The 20,464-nt window shown below is 34.1% G+C and overlaps 1 protein-coding gene across 2 annotated transcripts; it reads right to left on the bottom strand.

Annotated features, from left to right (window-relative positions):
- Nucleotides 1-4,685: 4,685 nt before the first annotated feature.
- LOC133290371 (branched-chain-amino-acid aminotransferase 2, chloroplastic-like) lies at nucleotides 4,686-20,144 on the bottom strand. Of its 2 annotated transcripts, none has more exons than XM_061488441.1 (10): nucleotides 19,854-20,144; nucleotides 17,226-17,290; nucleotides 16,746-16,917; nucleotides 7,887-8,063; nucleotides 7,617-7,748; nucleotides 7,398-7,496; nucleotides 6,592-6,708; nucleotides 6,019-6,114; nucleotides 5,705-5,817; nucleotides 4,686-5,012 (listed from the first exon to the last, which is right to left on the bottom strand). In XM_061488441.1, exons 1-10 carry the CDS (start codon nucleotides 19,929-19,931, stop codon nucleotides 4,889-4,891), a joined length of 1,173 nt encoding a protein of 390 aa, XP_061344425.1. In that variant the 5' UTR covers nucleotides 19,932-20,144; the 3' UTR covers nucleotides 4,686-4,888. The 2 variants fall into 2 exon arrangements, with proteins under 2 accessions (XP_061344425.1, XP_061344426.1); XM_061488442.1 differs by having other exon boundaries at nucleotides 16,746-16,914.
- Between the last annotated feature and the right edge of the window lie 320 nt (nucleotides 20,145-20,464).

Genomic DNA, 20,464 nt, shown 5'->3' with positions numbered 1-20,464 from the left:
ACAAATTGATCTGTAATCACACTGAGATTTCACATCAATGATTTGGAGTGAAAAGTTTCAGATTTTGGTCCTGTTTTCTGATGAGCCAAAGTGCTGGTTACCTTGCAAATAGTACCAAAAGGGATAAAGCTAATTCAAGCTTTTGTTCATATGTCTGTATTTTTTTAACTCTAATTAACGAATTCGACTAGGATCCATGGTATTTAATTTTGAGGAGTTACAAACAATCAACCATGGATGACACTTTTTCTTCACCTAATGTTTATTGTTTATGTCCCAATGAATCTTTAACGTGCGCAACGAAATTACGGAGTCAACGAATCGATTGTGGTACCAATTACAATAATTCGGACAGAGAACATTGCGAAATAAGGAGATCAGAGCTAAAACTAGCTCTATGTATATTGTTTCTGACACGTGCTTGTTTTTATTGACCATTGATCATCTTATGAAACATAAATCAAAGACGCATTCAAAAAAGGTGCAATAGAAAAAGGATGATTATTAGAAGAAGGAAAAAAAAACTTGAAAGATATGGACAACAATTCCAAAGACATGGTTTAGCGGAGAATAGAAGCAAGCTCTAGTTGTATAATGGTAATTAAATAAATCAGTGCAAGGACAAAAGGTCTCTGCTGCCGAGTAGGGCAGCCAGCATATTATATACGTTGTAATTTCCAAGCTTGATTTGACCTAAATGTTTGAAAAATCAATCATTTCTCGACAATCTCCTTCCTCACTAGTCAAGTAATACAGCTGAAGCCAACTTCCTCCCCGGGCCTTGTTATCTTTTTTATCACCAACTTCTAAGTATTCTACAATAAAGGAGTCTACAATAATAGATAAAAACAGGATAAAGGAAACCTAAGAGAGAAAAGATTAATGAGTACAAACCAACGCAGATTTTTTGCACCCTGTGAGATATATAGGCTTGCTTGCATGCATGCATGTGGACAATGACACAATGTTATAAATCATGTCAAAAGATGGTTTTCTAACACTTGTTTAATTATTTTCATTTATTCATATATACGACATATATGGGTTGCATTCCATTTGGAAAAAAAAAAATCAGGGCAATCATGACAAAAGTTAGCTAATCAAATGTACTTAAGTACAGAATTCAACTTAAATCAAGAAGAAAGGCTTGATTAATGGGGTCATATTTCACATCTAAGGAGAGAATCAGTTTTATGATGAAAGTGACTGCGGATTTGGACTATTGCAAAGAACTTCCTATGTGAAATTAATGGACATAGAGAAAATATTAACGTAGTGAAAATGAAGGGTTCAAGAGTCCGACAGCTTGACTTTTTATGGGATTGGGATGGGTTCATTGAACAGTAATTAGTTTGCTATTTGTTCTACGTGGCGTCTTTCAGTAGCTGTAGGTCCTACTTAGTTTATTTAATGCATGGCCATTGTGCATGCACCATGGCCTGATGCAAGTCAATTATGATTTATGACCATAATATGGGGGCTTTTTGACGATGGTGTCGTTTTTTATCATCACTTTGTCCCTGTTTCAAAACATTTTATTAATTTGTGTCTATTTGACTGTTGACCGACTCATATATATACTCTAGGACATTATCTTATACTTGAGTATATTTTGTATTCTGGGTTTTTTTTTTTACTATTTACTCAAGTATATGACCCAGATATATATTCGAGTATTTGTTGTTCCACGCAATATACTTGAGTATTTGGGTATGTACTCAAGCAAATATTCAAAAACTTTCCTACACAAATTTTTTTAACGCATAGCTCTTGAAAAGTTATTTGGAATAAAAAAAAGCACATGATTCGGACACCCGAGTCAAAAATTATGATCTTTCGAAGTTTTACTCTAAAATTTTGTAATGCCAATAGGTTTTGTGATACCCACAAAGCTCCCCTAAGGTTACTGAAGTCAAGTCCAATATTATGAATATATAACTATAGAAACTTGTTTGATCTAAAAAATCTCGTGAAAATAAATTTAATCGTAAAACTTCGAAAGACCATATTTTTTTAATCAAACAAGTTTATATAATCATATACTCATAATATTGGTCCGAAAAATGTTTCTTTGTGTCCCGTTTGGCATCTTTTTTCTTTGTGAATGATGTTATTTAAATTTTTTATTTTCCAACACTAACAAATAATTCGTAGCACTCGAAAAGTTATGTGGAATAAAAAAAACACCTGATACAAACACTCGAGTTAAAAGTTATGGCTTGATTCAGACACATGATTTCAAAGTTTTATGATTAAATTTTTTTCACGAGATTTTTGGATCAAACAGGTTTCTATAGTCATAATATTGTGGACTTGATTCAAGTAACATGAGGGAGAGCTTTGGGAGTATCACAAAACTTATTGGCATTACAAAATTTTGAAAGTTTTGGAGTAAAACTTCGAAAAGCCATAACTTTTAACTCTTGTCCGAATCATGTGCTTTTTTTAATTCCACATAACTTTACGAGAGCTACGAGTTGAAAATTTTGCTTTGGAAATTTTATGAATATTTACTCGAGTACATGCTTATATATATTATGTGGAATAGCAAATACTCGAGTATTTGAATCTTATACTCGAGTAAATGTTCAAAAAAACCTAGAATACGAAATATACTCAAGTATAAGTTCATGTATTTGAGTATATGAGTTGGTCAATGGTCAAACAGGTACATATTAGTGAAATATTTTGAACGAGGAGCAAAGTGGTACTTATTTTGGTCAAAAAGGGCACAATGATTAAAAAAAAAAAAATCATAATATGGGTGGCATTTTTATGCTGTGAATTTATAATTTATTTTTCCCGCATTTGAAGGGTAAGTTAGCTTAATGCCAGTGTTCCAACAGGACGAGATATGGTATCAAGTACCTATGCGGCTCTGCCCATGTGGTATTATTCACGGTTAGCAGCAACTTCAAGTTTATACGCTATGTTAAAGCTTTATTTTGCTCCCTCAAAGTTTTAGTTCAAGTTTTGCCATTGTCTAGCTGTGTGTGTCATTTTATGCTTTTGCTAAGACTTGTGAATTGTGATACGCTTATTCTTTTATTATTTTTTTCACCCCGACTTATCCGGTTTTGAATTTGTGTTTCTCCATCTTATTCGGAAATTTCAATTCTCAATATTTAAATTCATTATTCTTTTAACAATTTAAACTCTGAATTCTAACTGAATCACCCTTTAGACCAACAACTCTTAGAATGTGATGCCCTTATTCTAAACCTAAAACGAACAGCCGCCTCCATCGTTCGATTTTTTTAAAGGTCTTCTTCACTCTTTCTCTTTTATTTCTCTCTCATTTACAATTTTTTATTTTCATTAAATAGATATTTACCAAAATATGTGATTTACCACCCCCAATCATTTATAACATATGCATTCAATTAAATTCATATTTTAAAAATAGAATTATTTATAATTATTATGAAGTATATTACACACTCAATAAAACAAACACCCTATTATAATAAGAGTTTACTTTTTCTACAATGTAGATAACTTATCTTCATTGAGCCTAAAACGACGTCGTTTTGAGGCAGAAATCAATGTATTTTTGTAATTATAACTTATTTCAGGGTTATAATAGTCTTTTTCATTATAATTTTTAATTTTTTAACCCAAAACGACGTTGTTTTGGGAGCGAATGTAGATAATTTATCTACATTCACTTTAGAAACGTTAAAGCCTTGTAATAACTAATATTTTCTTGTAGTAATTAACCTTTATAAATATGGATTCGCTTTTTCTACCGTCAATGTAGATAAATTTACATTGAGCCCAAAACGATGTCGTTTTGATAAGGAAATCAATGTATTTTGGTAATTATAATTTATTTCAGGATTATAATAATATTTTTTCATTATAATTTTTTAATTTTTTAACGCAAAACGACGTCGTTTTAGGAGCGAATGTAGATAATTTATCTACATTCACTTTAGAAACATTAAAGCCTTTAAATATACTATAATATAATATTTGATTATAACTAAAACTCTTTAAACTATCGGTTAATTAGAATCAAATAAATAACAAATAATTTTTTTATTCAAAAGATTTAAAAAAAAAAGTGTTATCATGTCCTAAAATAAGTAGGCGGTTAGTAACACTAACCAGTCATCTTTTTATTTGTACTGGCCCATTTGTTCTATTGCTGTGGGTCAAGTATATCTTTAATATTACCGAAGTAGATATTCTACTCAGTCTTCAGTATTACGAAGAATAGATGGGATATTTACCGGCGGGTCAGGTTTGTTGTTGCAATACCATTGTTTTGGTAAAAAGGCTTAAATGGATCTGATTTAGATTGGTTTGATTTTTCCAACTTGTTTGGGCTTGATCCGATGAGCTCTGAGTCCTCGACCTTGTCCATTTGGCATAGTTTATTAGCAGTCCCAACGTATAGTTGGATCGACTCAGCCCGGTCGAACGAAAGACCTTTTTTTTCTCGTGTTTTAAGTAAGTTTAGCCGTTTAGGTCCATAAATAATGAACTTAAAAGTGGGGGCAAAAAAGCCTCCAAGACGCGCTGGAGGAAAGATAAGCACAATATGCTATCTTACCCCATGCATATCATATGCCCTGTTTTTTCTTTTCTTTTTAAATCCAATCCTTCTGTTATCCTTTGCAAATCTTTATCCCAAAAATGTTTCATAGTATTCTGATAATTAATATAGAAAAAGACATAATTCGATAAAATAGAATCCAAACTTGCAGCCACGAATTTTTTTCTTGGAGTACACTTTTGAAGTTTTTTTTATACACAATTTCGATGTTCTCTAACTTATATACTTTGTGCATAACATTGTATATAATACATGTGATTCATGATAATGAACAACATTAACCTGTGAACAACAGTATTTTTGGCCACATTTTCGTTTATGATAGCATCAAGAACATTTGTCAACTTCAACGATCCATCCCTTCTTATCTTCAATAATACCCGTTTGAATTCCAAAAAGGATATTGTATAGCTCCTGACAAATGGTTCCAGAACCTGTTTTATATTTCATCCTGCATATGTATAACAATGTTTCATGAAATTTTGAACACATCTGATGCTATATACCGTGTTCTAAAATATTACAATGAAAAGATATAGTAATAAAATTGAAAATATATCTAAAGAGTTCAATATATATATATATATATATGAACAGTGATCATTTTGTCACTGTTGGCAAAAAAATTTACCAGACTGTCACGCCAACAGTAAATTTTTCCAAAATGTCACGTGGCATATTTCGCTACACTGTGTAGCGAAATATGTGTGCAAATAATTCGCTACACAGTGCAGCGAAATATGCCACGTCAGAACCAAAAATGCCACGTGTCAAACAGGGAGAATTTCGCTACACAGTGTAGCGAAATTCTCCCTGTTTGACACGTGGCATTTTTGGTTCTGTGCATTCTGACGTAGCATATTTCGCTACACTGTATAGCGAATTATTTGGACACATATTTCGCTACACAATATAGCGAAATATGCCACGTGGCATTTTGGGAAAATTTACTGTTAGCGTGGCAGTCTGATAATTTTTTTTTGCCAACAGTGACACTTTGGTCACTGTTCCTATATATATATAATCAGATAAAAAATAGTAACTTTTGTTCATCTAAATTTTGTATGTTTTCTTGACTATATTATATTCTAATAATTCCCCCCCGCCCCCCCCCTATATATATATGTATTGCCATTACTTTACCTTCTATTCTGGTATGTGATACTCCCTACAGGAGCAACACCAACGGCAGTTCCTGTGCAGAAAACTTCATCAGCCTCAATCAATTCATCCACGGCTACAGCACGCTCTTCTACCTGAACCAATTTGGACAATCAAAATAAGCATATTTGAAACAGAAAATAAATATAGAAAATTTGATGAAGGATAATTCAAATTTATACTGTGTGTGAGAAAGGTTGATCGTGAATTCAGAAAGCATAAAGCAAGAAACAACTAAATGCAGAATGAATATTAGTTCCCGTTATCAAGTCTGAACCTCAAATATGTAGTGCTACCTGATAGCCGAGATCACAAGCAATTTCAATGATACTTTTTCTGGTAATTCCAGCAAGAATGGTTCCATTGGTAGCAGGTGTTAAGATGTATTTGCCCTATGAAATTGTAATACAAATTAGATTGGCCAGTTAGAAATAATTTGTTGTACAGAGTAAATTTCACCAGATCGTTGAATTAGAACATGCGCAATAGGGAAAGTAACAATTCAACCCAACATCAATTATCTGAAAACCCTTTTTTTTTAGTACAATTGTCATGTTTTCTATCTTACATTGCATGTTTGATCATATGATCTATTAAACATAGAGAATAGCTCTCCTTATTCATTACAATCCCTGGTTGCATGACACATTTGTTGTCTGTTTGTCTTTCTTTTATCAGTTTTGTGTAATTTTCTAGCATTATATTAGATGGAACCTTAACAGCATAACTTCAGGTTCTGAAAGACTTATCATGTGTTCTTAACTTACTGTGCAATTTTCTTTTGCAACATGCTTAGAAAAAAACATACCTGATCTATCTTTATAAAAATTATAATAGAAGGGAAAAATAAAACTAATTCGAAAATATACCTTGGCAATAAAAATGTTACAAGAAGAGACCTCCTCCAGATTTTTCTTGGAGACTGAATCAAGGTATAACACATCCGAATATCCTCTTTCCTTGGCTCTAATTTGTGCCATCAAGACCTACATGTCAAGACAGGTAGTAAAATTAAATACTCTAGTATGCACGGGATCTGAACCCCATCAAAGTCTGTTCCTTTCTGTCTGTGATATGTCGTGCGAATTGCTCGGCTTGCAAACCTGTTCTCCCCTCGTCCCCTTTTTATATATTCCAAATTCGTCAAGTGCATACTTCTGATATTATGTACTAATATAAATTCCTAATACATATATGCTATAATAATAATAATAAAAAGAGCAAGGCACATGAATTGAGGAAAGTTGGGATTGGGACCAATATTACAGGGGAAGAATATTGTAAAAATCAATTAGTGTTATTACCAATCAATTTTATCGTTAAATTGATTATGTTATCAAACGATTATATTTATTTTCATCTTTGTATGGTTATGATTCTCCATATTTAATACTTTTACATTAAATATGGAGAATTATAACCATACAAAGATATAAATAAATATAACCGTTAGATCAATATAATCGATCTAACGGTGAAATTGATTGATAGTAACATTAATTGGTTGTTATAATATCCTACCCCATTATACTATTGTTAATTAGATTAATCTGGATTCCGCGCCTAAAGAGAAATAAAATAAAATAAAGCAAGAGGCATTTTGTACTAATGTTTTACACACACGACAAGTTATTTGCTCTTTGCTTGATTTCAGTGAAAGACTTGAAATATATACCGGGGCATAATTGGAGATGGTTTTAACGCTTCCAGTACCACGTCGAGAAGCACGGTCAAAATCCTCCTCCACGTACAAGTTGAGCGGCGCCGAACCTTCCTGTGGTGCGAATGAAAAAAAAACTCGAATTGTTGAAGTAAATTGAAGTCACTGTTAACTATTATATCTAGCCAGCTATAATTAAGAAAAGAGAGAAAATAAAATAAAAGTTTCACTAACTTTGAAATAGTTGCGAACAGGGGAAGCATATATGAGGAATGTGTATTCAGGTGCTGGAGCCAAACCCAAAATTGGACCACTTCCTAAGAGCAGAGGCCTAAGGTACAACGACCCTTTACCCGGTGGAGGAACCTGCTTAGTGATTACAATGATGAGTCCAAGTATACATTGTCAAATGACAGGGTTAAAATGTAGCACGTACACACATGCAAACCAAAAACATTGTGTGTCATTTATTTTAGAATAAAGACTTGAGATGAATACTCATACCCAACGCTTATTTGCCAAGGCAGTTTGCTTCAAAGCATCAACAAATTGATCAATGGAAGGGGATGTCATGCACATTCTTTCGGCACCAATCTTCATGCGAATGGCATTTTCTTCTGGACGGAAGAGGAGCAGGTTCCCGTTTTCTTTTCTGTATGCTTTGGTTCCTTCGAATAATCCCTATGTTTAGATTTCAAGAATGTTCGTCAGAGCACTTTTTGCTTAATCACTCGTGCACGGTTAACTGAAATTTTAAGGTAATATTTTAAGGCAATAATAAAATAACTTTTAACAAGGATTTTGTTGTCTTTTTCAATTGTTATTTTAATGCATTTTGAATTTTTGATTGGTTGAGACTAAGGACGGAATAGTGACTATTTTGTCACTGTTCATCATAAAATTTACCAGAATGCCACGCGCACAGTAAAAATTTCCAAATTGCCACGCAGGCTAATTCGCTACACAGTGTAGCGAATTAGGCCTGCTAATGTGTCACCTCCCCACTGATCAGGCTGACCTTTTGACCACGTATTTCGCTACACTGTGTTGCGAAATATGTAGACCAGTGAGGAGGTGACACATCAGCAGGCCTAATTCGCTACACAGAATTTTTACTGTGCACGTGACATTTTGGTAAATTTTATGATGAACAGTAGCAAAATGGTCACTGTTCCACTAAGGACTCACTCTGCTCATGCTAGAAAATATAATATGTTTAAAAATAGAATTTTAGACAATGGCCCCTTGGTTCGTCGGTCTAGAAAATAAAATTTTAAAAACTTATATACGTTTACAATTTGAAATAGTTATACTCTATTATTTAATTAAAATTTAAGTTTTTAAACTCCCTTTAAAAATATCATTTTCATATAAAATAAAATAGAGAAAGGTTATACTGACAACCTATTTTCTTTACAACCTCTTACAATCATATATATTAACCGTTGATTTCCGCCAATCAACGGTTATCATTTATTGTGATTTAATAATTAATTAATTAATAAATTTTGCAACCGTTGATTTGCGGAAATCAACAGTTAAGATATATGGTTGTAAGAGGTTGTAAAGAAAATAGATTGTCAGTATAACCTTCCCTTCTAAAATATTTTTTTAATATTCATTTTTTTCAAAATTAATTCTTGCAAAATTAACTCTACAATAATTTAAACGAAAGATACCTTACTCTTTAGGAGACAAGATATGAAGATTAATGAGATTGTAATAACACGTGGAACTAGGTGTCCGTTCGTAGCAGTATGGGTCCCAGAAATGGATAAGTTTCTCTTTTTCTTCCTGTTCGCAATATTTACATAAATTCCTAAGATAGCCATGAGTGGTTATGTTTATTTATTTATTTTTTTGATTTGACTTTGTTGAATAATTTATCCCAAAAAACTGAGGTTGTCCTTGTTGTATATGCATTGAGTATCCCTATAAGTAGCCTTATTGTATATTCAGTTATGCATATTAGTTAGGGGCATTTAAGTATTTTCGTTATAACCTTTGTAAAATGCTGCGTTTCACTTTGTATAGGTTAATATACAAAATGCAGTAGTCATTTTATTCATTCAGTTTTTTACTTGCTTTCTCTCTCACCGATATTCATATGCAAAAATCCCTAACTCATGCTTTGCTAGGGTTTCTCTTGAAACCTGATTTCTGATCTCTTAATCAAGATTGCTTGGTTGGTTCTCTTCTGTCTTTGCTTTCCTTGCTATGTTTGCAGGTTCCAATCGGCTGATTGGTGGTTCTCTTGAAGAGTGAAGCTTCGGTGGTTGAGAGTGAAGGAGGTTCCGGTAATGCAAGAAGGAGACGTTCTTGTGAGGAGCTGTTCTGGTAACTCAAGTGTTCTTGCGTGTGACCGTGTGCTGCTATATGATTCCTGTGATTGTAGTAGCTCACAATGTTGAGATTCTTGATGTTGTTTCTGTATTTTGGGGCTTAGGGTTTTTCGTTTGGGGCTTTGTTTATTAAGTCTGCATATGAATATTGTATTTCTTTTTTCTTGATTTAATTAGTGCAAGTGTCAGGGAGTGCTCTCCCTAATTGATCCTTGACGTAGGAAACTTGGTAACACAAGTTTCTGAACAAGTAAAAATCCTGCGTGTGATTTTCTCTCCTTACTCCTCTTTTCTGTTTTAACAAATAAAAGAAAACCAGAAAATTCTCCAATGTAATTTCAACAATTGGTATCTAGAGCTTAGGTTGCGTGCCTCCTGTTTCCTGCTTCTGTGCTTTGTAATTGCTTATTCATGTTGATTGCCTTCTTTCTTGCAATTCTTTATTGCATGCTTTATTCTGCTTCTGTAATTACTGTTGTTTCTGAATTCTTTATTTCAAGAATATTATCTGTTATTTTTCCGCGCTTCCTCTCCCCTTCTTTCTTGTATCGCGTCTATTCTGGTTGCTGTCTTGGTTGCTGAAAGTCATCAAGATGGGCACTGCACGCGTGGAGGTGGAGAAATACGATGGCAAAGGAGACTTCAATATGTGGAGGAAGAAGATGAAGGTTGTATTGGTTCACCAAAAGTGTTCCAAGGCATTAGGTAGTGCTAGGGATCTACCTGACACCATGAGTGCTGAGGATAAGGAGGAAATGTTGGAAACTGCATTCAGTTTGCTGATTTTGCACTTGACTGACAATGTGCTTAGACAAGTGGATGATGAAACCACTGCTGCCGGGGTTTGGTTAAAGCTGGAATCCCTTTTCATGACTAAGTCCTTATCAAACAAAATTTATCTTAAGGAAAAATTGTTTGGATTTAAAATGGACTCTAATAAATCATTAGATGAGAACTTAGAAGAATTTAAGAGGATAACCATAAGCTTGGCTAATACGGATGAGAAGATCTCTGATGAAAACCAAGCCATTATACTCCTAAATGCCTTGCCTGATGCTTTCGAGGATGTGAAAGCTGCAATTAAGTATGGTAGGGAGTCTTTGTCCCTTAAGGATGTGTTGACAGCCCTTAGGTCTAAGGAATTGGAGATGAACTCCAATAAAAAGGCTCCTATAGAGGGGCTGAATGTCAAAGGAAAATCCAAAAAGAAATCCCAGTTTAACAAGAATAAGGGAAATAATAATAATCAAAATAAAGACCAAGGTAAGCAGAAGTTAATCTGCTGGTTATGCCACAAGGAAGGGCACATGAAAAAGAACTGCCCGGAGAAGGGAAAGCAACAAGCTGCCCCTTCTAATAATCACAAGACAGATTATGCAAATCTATTGACTGGTTATGAGAGTGGTGAGCTGCTGGTCTTGTCTGATAACTCCACTGATTTGGAGTGGGTGTTGAATTCTGGGTGTATATTTCACATGACACCCAAGAGAGAGTGGTTAAGTGGTTTTAAACCATTTGAGGGAGGTAAAGTGTTAATGGGAAATGATGATACTTGTCAAGTAACAGGTATTGGGTCTGTCAGTTTCAAGACGGGTGATGGGATTGTCAAAGTCCTAAGGGATGTGAGACTTGTCCCCACCCTAAGGAGAAATCTAATATCCTTGGGGATGTTAGACTTGAATGGTTACAACTTTAAGAGTGAGAAGGGAACTCTAAAGGTTGTTAAGCGGTCTAGGGTGGGTATGGTGGGTAAGCTAGTGAATGGGTTGTACATTTTAGATGGTGAGGCCATAGGACTGGAGTCCTGTGTGCCCTTGAAGAGTTCTGATTTGCCCCTTCTTTGGCATAAAAGATTGGGGCATATTAGCAACCAAGGGTTGCAAGAGCTATGTAAACAAGGGATCCTTCCTTTAAAGAATTTTTCCCCTCTTGGCTTCTGTGAGAGCTGCATCCTAGGGAAGTCCCATAGGCAAAGCTTCATAGCAGCCAAGAATCAAACAAAAGGGACCCTTGATTACATTCACTCTGACCTTTGGGGTTCTCCCAATATTCCTAGTTCCCTTTCGGGTTGCCACTACTTCCTCTCCCTTATAGACTCCTATTCAAGGAGGGTGTGGACCTATTTCCTAAAGCAAAAGGATCAGGCTTTTGATTGCTTTAAGGAATTGAAGGTTGCTGTTGAAACTGAGAAAGGCATGAAGGTTAAGGTACTCAGGACTGATAATGGTCTTGAATTTTGCAATAGTCAATTTTCTGATTATTGTAAGGAATATGGTATTGCTAGACATAGAACATGTGTTGAAACACCTCAACAAAATGGTAAAGCTGAGAGGATGAATAGAACAATTTTAAATAAAGTTAGATGCATGTTATCTGAATCTGGCTTGGGTAAAACCTTTTGGGCTGAGGCTGTTTCAACAGCATGCCATGTGATAAACAGATCTCCCTCATCTGTTTTAGCCTTTAAAACTCCCATGGAGCTTTGGAATAATAGAATTCCTAATCTGAACTACTTGAAACCTTTTGGGTGCTTGGCCTATGTACATTTTAAGCAAGATAAGCTTGGGCCAAGGGCATTAAAAGCTGTTTTCATTGGTTACTCTAAAGGCACAAAGGGTTTCAAGTTGTGGTTGATTAGTGAAAAGAAATGTATAATTAGTAAGGATGTTACTTTTGATGAGCTAACTTTCTACAAAGATATTTTGCAGGTTAAGGAGCAAAATAACCACCCCAATAAGGTCCAGCTGGAGGTGGAGCAATCTGCCCATACAAGGCAGAATTAATGTCTTTGATCCAGAGAGGATCATGAAGATTCTTCTGAAAATGAACAAGAAAATACTTCTGATGTCCCTAGGGAACTAGAGACTGAAAATAACCAGCAAGGACAAGTTCCTACTGATTATTTGTTGTCCAGGGATAGAGCTAGGAGGCAAATAAGACCTCCTAGCAGATTTGTACATGCTGATATTATTGCTTTTGCTTTGCAAGTTGCTGAATTGATGGAACAAGAGGAACCAACAACCTACATGGAGGCAATGAAGACAAGTACTTGGAAGGAATGGCATGCAGCAATGAAGGATGAAATGGATTCACTAATAAAGAACCAGACGTGGCTCTTAGTGGACAGACCTCAACATAAACGGGTAATTTGATGTAAGTGGGTTTTCAAAAGAAAACCTGCCATCCCTGGTGTAGAAGGATCAAGGTATAAAGCTAGGGTGATAGCCAAAGGCTATGCCCAAGTGGAGGGAGTAGATTATAATGAAATTTTCTCTCCTGTAGTTAAACATACTTCTGATATGTGCTCAACATATAAGGAAATCTAAACCAAAAAGAGAAAGAATGTGATTGAATCTTAAGCAAAAAGGGCGATAATCACTGTTAATCTGTCAAAATTCTTAATCAGAGATTGCATACTGATTTCATGTTGATTTCGTAGGAAAAATAGACAAATTGGAGCTAAAAAGGGAAAGCCAATCTGAAGGCCCACGCTCTTACCGTGGGTATGACGCCCCTAGCGTGAAGAGAGACCTTTCATACAGAGACAACCACGCTACTAGCGTGGGACTCACGCTAGTAGCGCCAGAGTTCCAAAACAGGCAGAAGTTACCACGCTACTAGCGTGGGATTGACACTAGTAGCGCCATCCTTTTTCACAACCCACGCTTGCAGCGTGGCAGCCACGCTAGTGGCGTGGAGCTCCAGGATATAGAAGAAAACCTCCCACGCTCACAGCGTGGATCTCACGGCAGTGGCGTGGGAGGTGCAGATAATTCAACATGGAATCTTTTTCAATCAGAGACAAGATCACAGTGAGATTTTGGAAAGAAATTGGACCAGACTTCTCCACTAGGTCAAGAACTCTATAAATAGAGACTCAGACCTCAAGAGAAAAACACACTTTTGCACGGAGCGACAAGAATCGGAGCAAGCCTTCGGTGACTGCCGATCAAGATTTCTTCTTTCATTCTTTCCGGTTATTTCTAGTTTTTATGAATTCTTTTGAATACTTTGTTTTGTCAGACATGAATATGTCTGGCTAGTTTTTTTATATTGTGGTAAGGGTCACAACCCTTGATGTGAACCCCTTGTATTTTGGTTAAGTTTATGATTAATTATTCAATTGAATTTATTTTACTCTGTTCTTCATCCCATAATTCTTTTAGAATTCGCGACTCTATTAGGATTGCGAGGGTTAAGGTTCACAATAGGGATATTGGGATTCTAATTCCTGACAAAGGGTAAGATAACTGTTCATGTATGCACTAGGGATAGACTACATGAACTGCAAATGTGGAAAATTCACTGGGCTTAAGGATTAACTTGAAAAGGGATTTCTAAGGGATTAGGATTCTAATAGGGTTAATAAGGTTAAGATCACTAACGGATTAGGGCTTAAATCATTAATTATAGATGGTGAATTATTTGGTCAATTGGGTAATTAAATATAAATATTAATCAATATTACAAGGTGGGGATCAGAAAGGTGTTGGCGTCCTTTTAATATTTTTTCTTTTAATATTTTTTCTCAAATCTCAATCTTTGTTTTTTTTAATTTCTTCAAATTTCTCTCTGAATTATTCACGAAATATTGAATAGTTTACAATTGTTACAAATACCATTATTTCCAAACCAACCCTTGTTCATCCAATAAGAAAGGAATAGTTAAATTTAAATCTGGTGCCTCAATCCTCGTGGGACGATATCTTACTCACTTTTATTACTTGGTACGATCGGTGCACTTGCCGATTTTACGCAATAACTTCTATTAGACTTCTTTTATCTGCTGTTGCTATTTTCAATTTAGAATTAGAACAGCTAGATGTTAAAACTGCCTTTTTGCATGGTAATTTAGAGGAGAAAATTTTTATGGAGCAGCCTGATGGCTTCATAAAGAAAGGCTCCAAAGACAAAGTCTGCCTTCTTAGGAAATCCTTGTACGACCTAAAACAATCACCTAGGCAATGGTACAAGAGATTTGATGACTTTGTGATATCACAAGGTTTCAATAGGTGTAGTTATGATCATTGTGTTTATTACTTGAATGTTGATGATGATAACTATGTTTACTTGCTTATCTATGTTGATGATATGCTCATTGTTTCTCATAACATAGATAATATTAATAAGCTAAAGGAAATGTTGAAAAGGGAATTTGATATGAAAATCTTAGGCCCTGCTAGAAGCATTTTAGGCATGGATATTTTTAGAAATAGAGATGCAAGAGTGTTGTCTTTGTCTCAATCACACTATGTGAAAAAGATTTTAAAACTGTTTGCTATGCATTTGTCCAAGCCTGTGAACACTCCTTTAGCTGCTCATTTTCGTTTGAAACCTGTATGTGGTGAATTGGATGAAACCGAATCTGTTTACATGCAAAAAGTGCCTTATTCAAATGCTATAGGAAGTCTAATGTATGCTATGATAGGCACTAGGCCTGATATTGCTCATGGAGTGAGTGTGGTAAGCAGATTTATGTCTAAACCAAATAGAGAACATTGGAATGCAGTAAAATGGATTTTTAGATACTTAAATGGATCTTGTGATAACTGTTTAAATTTTACTGCTGATGATTCTAACTTGTTTGGTGTAAAAGGATACTGTGATGCAGACTATGCAGCTGATCTGGATAAAAGAAGATCAGTGACTAGCTATGTCTTTACTGTTGGAGGGAATGTGGTTAGCTGGAAATCAAATCTCCAGCATGTGGTGGCCCTCTCAACAACTGAATCAGAATACATTGCACTGACTGAGGCAATCAAAGAAGCCTTATGGCTTAAAGGTATTGTATCAGAATTGGGACTTGGTAAGAATGTTCTCAAGGTTTTTTGTGACTCACAAAGTGCTATTCACTTATCCAAAAATGGTGCCTTTCATGAAAGGACCAAACACATAGATGTTAGGTTGCACTTTATTAGAGATATTATCTCTAATGAGCAGGTTGAGGTGGAGAAGGTCTCTACTTCATGGAACCCTGCTGACATTTTCACCAAGTTCGTTCCTGCAAACAAGTTTAAGGATGCCTTAAGCTTGTTGAAGGTTCTGGGTCAATCTTGTTGAGAATATATGATCAAGGAGGCTATCTCCATTCACTGGTACTTGCATGCTACCTTATGAGAATAAGGTGGAGTTTGTTATATATGCATTGAGTATTCCCATAAGTAGCCTTATTGTATATTCAGTTATGCATATTAGTTAGGGGCATTTAAGTATTTTCGTTATAACCTTTGTAAAACGCTGTGTTTCACTTTGTATAGGTTAATATACAAAATGCAGTAGTCATTTTATTCATTCAGTTTTTTACTTGCTTTCTATCTCACCGATATTCATATGCGAAAATCCCTAACTCATGCTCTGCTAGGGTTTCTCTTGAAACCTGATTTCTGATCTCTTAATCAAGATTGATTGGCTGGTTCTCTTCTGTCTTTGCTTTCCTTGCTGTGTTTGCAGGTTCCAATCGGCTGATTGGTGGTTCTCTTGAAGAGTGAAGCTTCGATGGTTGAGAGTGAAGGAGGTTCCGGTAATGCAAGAAGGAGACGTTCTTGTGAGGAGTTGTTCTGGTAACTCAAGTGTTCTTGTGTGTGACCGTGTGCTGCTATATGATTCCTTGCTGTGATTGTAGTAGCTCACAGTGTTGAGATTCTTGATGTTGTTTTTGTATTTTGGGGCTTAGGGTTTTTCGTTTGGGGCTTTGGTTATTAAGTCTGCATATGAATATTGTATTTCTTTTGTTCTTGATTTAATTAGTGCAAGTGCCAGGGAGTGGTCTCCCTAATTGATCCTTGACTTAGGAAACTTGGTAACACAAGTTTCTGAACAACTAGTGATCTTCTCTCCTTACTCCTCTTTTCTGTTTTAACAAATAAAAGAAAACCAGAAAATTCTTCAGTGTAATTTCAACCGTTCTTTTGGATTAGTATCTCGAAGTCTTTAATTGGTATATGCCTATATTCAGCAACTTTGAATGATTTTATTTGTTCTTAAGAAAATAAGAACAAATAAAATTTGAAATGATACCTACCTGCCCATAATTTAGGACTCCAGCTGATGGGCTAAGTTCAATGTTCCCATACCGATTAAGTTGTCCTTGTCCAAAACTATGGCCCGCCGTACATTTAGTAATGTACATGTAATCAGTTGGCATAAGTCCAAACCCAAGACTGTCCCAGTCCACGTCAGCATACTCATTGCTACTTGAATTCAAAAAAAAGAAAAAAAAGAACGAGTTAATTAATGCACACTAATCCCTAACAACAAAATAAAAGAAAAAATTACTCTTATGCTAGATGTGATATTTCTTACCTACCCTTTTGATAACTGGATCACCTTTTCCTTTTTTTTTAGATGATGGAGTTCATAAATTTGTCTCTATTGTATGAGATAACTTATCTCCTTTAAGATGAGATTAATAAAATCCAAAATAAAAACTTTAAATAGGATATAAAATCGTTACTTCTATATAATGTCGTTCAATACATTATGCAAGAAATTATTAATTCACCTGTAAGTTGGGTCGGCGATTTGAAGAGGGGAGGGCTGAGATGCATAGCCATTGTAAGCTCCGATCTGCCACAATATATTTGTGTGTTAGCATCACAAATTTAGATGAATGCTTAAATCAGGGACGGGACTGGGACATATTTTTCAACATCCTATCTAATTGTTTTTTCTTTTTCTTTTTTTATTTGAGTCGTAGGGATGGGAAGTCCAATATCCAATTTTCCACTCTTAAACCTCCTAATAAATTAAAATGTTTTTTTCATATAAAAGTATAGGTTTCTATTTTCTCATGTCACATGAAATAATATATCTCTTATGCTATAGACACAATAAATGATAGGTCTTACTACTTGTTAAAAAAATAAAAAGAAGAAAACACGGATTTCGATGTCTCACAACATGATAAAACAATCTCCAACAACATGAGAAAATGATTTCTCTAAAACTATATATAGAACGATCGTTTTATATTGAATTTAGACTGTCTGAACTGTTTAGATTTATACAATTATATTTATAATCTTTATTTTACTATAAATAAAGGGAGATGTTATATTTACTATTTCTTTTTCTTACTACCTCCTACTATTAAATCTTAACAGTTAATTTTCGTCAATCTAACGCTTAAGATTTATTGAAAATTAATAATTAATTAATAAATATGATCCAAGAAATTATAACCGTCAAATTGACAGAAATCAACAATTAAAATTTAGTAATAAGAGATAATAAGAAAAAGAGATAATAAGTATAATCTCCCCTAAAATAAGTATTTTTTATGATTCAGATCTTCTCTAGTTTATTTTTAGTTATAGAAGATCCTAACCCCATAACTTTTCCTTTTGTGGATAATAATAAACTTTTCCTTTTGACCACCAGAATATTTCTTTTATTTAATTAATTAACATGGGAGAATATTCCTTTTGACCACCAAAAGGAAGAGTTACCATTTTGTGGCAAAAAAATTTACCACATTGTCACATTAACAGTAAATTTTGTCAAAATGTCACGCGGCATATTTCGCTACACTGTGTAGCGAAATATGTTTGCAAGTAATTCGCTACACAGTGAAGCGAAATATGTTATGTCAGGATGCACAATCAGCAAAAAATGACACGTGCCAAGCAGGCAGAATTCAAGCATAATTTGCTACACAATGTAGCGAATTTCTGCCTGTTTGACACGTGTCATTTTTGCTGACTGTACAGCCTGACATGGCATATTTCGTTACACTGTGTAGCAAATTACTTGCAAACATATTTCGCTACATAGTGTAACAAAATATACCGCGTGACATTTAGACAAAATTTACTGTTGACGTAACACTTTGATAAATTTTTTTACCAAACGTAATAAAATGAAAAGCATGCAACCAGACTTTTCGTACAAGTTACAACAACAAAAACAATCGATACTCAAGAATGTATGCATAGAATCCACACAGTGAAAGATTTAATTTAATTTTTAATTTTTTTTGCATATATATTTTTTTGAATAATTTTAAACGTAAATTTCATATCTCTCCAAAAATTACAATCAAGACATTTTACTAAACATATTTATAAATTATTCTAAATTATTAATGTCAAATTAGCCTGACTATTCCAGATTTAGATAAAGACAAGATCGTACTTGAGTTTAAAAGATACGTGCTTCTTACGGCACTCCACGAAGTTTATTGTCTATCTATGTACGTCGGAATTCGTAAAAGTGTGACCATTCCGGCCCATTTTGTATTTATTATAAGGGTTATGTTTATCTCATTTTACATGAGATAAACATCTCTCCTACACACACAAAAAGGGTTGGGTCCCACCACTTTTTTTTTCTCTCTCCTCTTACATGTGGGTCCCACTTATACTTTTATTTCTACAACATGAGGTAATTCTTTTCCTACAACATAAGAAAAATATATCCCTTATTATAATGCAAGAAAATGATAAAATAAATAAACAACAATATATTCATTTTTTATATTTTAACAATTTAAGATTACAATATATTTTTTATTAAAAAAATTAATTTAAAAATTAATTTAATTTTACAAAAAAATCTTAATCAAAATTAATAAATTATAAATATTATTGCTTTAAAATATAAGTGATAACACATTGTTTTTAATATTATGTTTTTATCACATAAATAAATAAAGAGAAAAATATTTGTTTTTAAAATACAATCATTTTAGTTAAAATTATTATTATTTATTTAATATTTAAATTAAAAAATTTATTTTTTCTTATCATAATTTCTCTTTTTCTTGCTATAAAAAATAATAATTCTGTCTAAAATAACATAATTTTATATTTTTAAAAGAATAAATACTAATTATTATTAAAAAAATTAATTTAATATCAATAAATAACCACACCTATATTTTTGAGTGATCAAAATAAATATTTATTTTCAATTGCTTTTGGAAATTGAAAAGTAAAACTGTCATCATGTTTCATGAACACGGGAACAAGGAATTGAGGAAGGAAACTGAGGCATAAGGACAGGGGGAAAAAAGAGAGAGAGAGAGAGAAGAAGGTAAGGAGATTTTATTGTTTCGAAGGAATGGAACAAAACAAGGTTCAAAACAGATTATCGATGAAAAGAAAGAATAAGAAAGTAAAACATCGATCACCTTAGACGAAGAAGAGGGACAACCAGCTCGAAGAAGTAGTTTCCTTAAACCTGGAAAGCACAGAGTTCTTTGAATCATTGTGTTCGATCCTTCTGGTGAGGAAAGCCCAGTCCTTTCAAAGCACAGCAGTGGTTATGGACTGATGGTGGTGATGAGTGTGAGCTGGCGATACTATGAATCCGAGCATACGCTCAAAATAATAGAGACAGGGACAAACAAACAGGATAGGAGGAGCAAAGGATAACGCCAGCTCTGCAATCTGCATATTTATACACCAAACTTGCTCTTGTGTTGTTCGCTTTTTCGGAACACTGCATGAGGACTGTATAGCTATTACCAATTTTATATTAGGTCAAATTACATTTTTCTCTCCAAAAAATGATCAAATTACACCCTTTCCTTTTTTATTTTTTATTTTTTGAGACAATTCCTTTTTTATTTTTATAAACTACACTTCAATCCACTAAGCAATAAAGTGAGTGGGTATTCTACGAACAGTTTTTTCTCTCTGCACACGTGCCAGGGACACCAGTAATTGGTTTTAAATCCTTACCATTAGTTTTAGGGGAGATTGTTAGAACAGTGACCAAAATCTCATTTTTTCTGTTATC

Source organism: Gastrolobium bilobum, unplaced genomic scaffold (assembly GCF_033153095.1).
Source record: "Gastrolobium bilobum isolate Gb01-03AN ecotype WA unplaced genomic scaffold, APGP_CSIRO_Gbil_v1 utg37784, whole genome shotgun sequence".
Lineage (NCBI taxonomy): Eukaryota > Viridiplantae > Streptophyta > Magnoliopsida > Fabales > Fabaceae > Gastrolobium > Gastrolobium bilobum.
The sequence above is the reverse complement of the archived record's forward strand: the minus strand, read 5'-3'. Positions and strand labels throughout refer to the sequence as shown.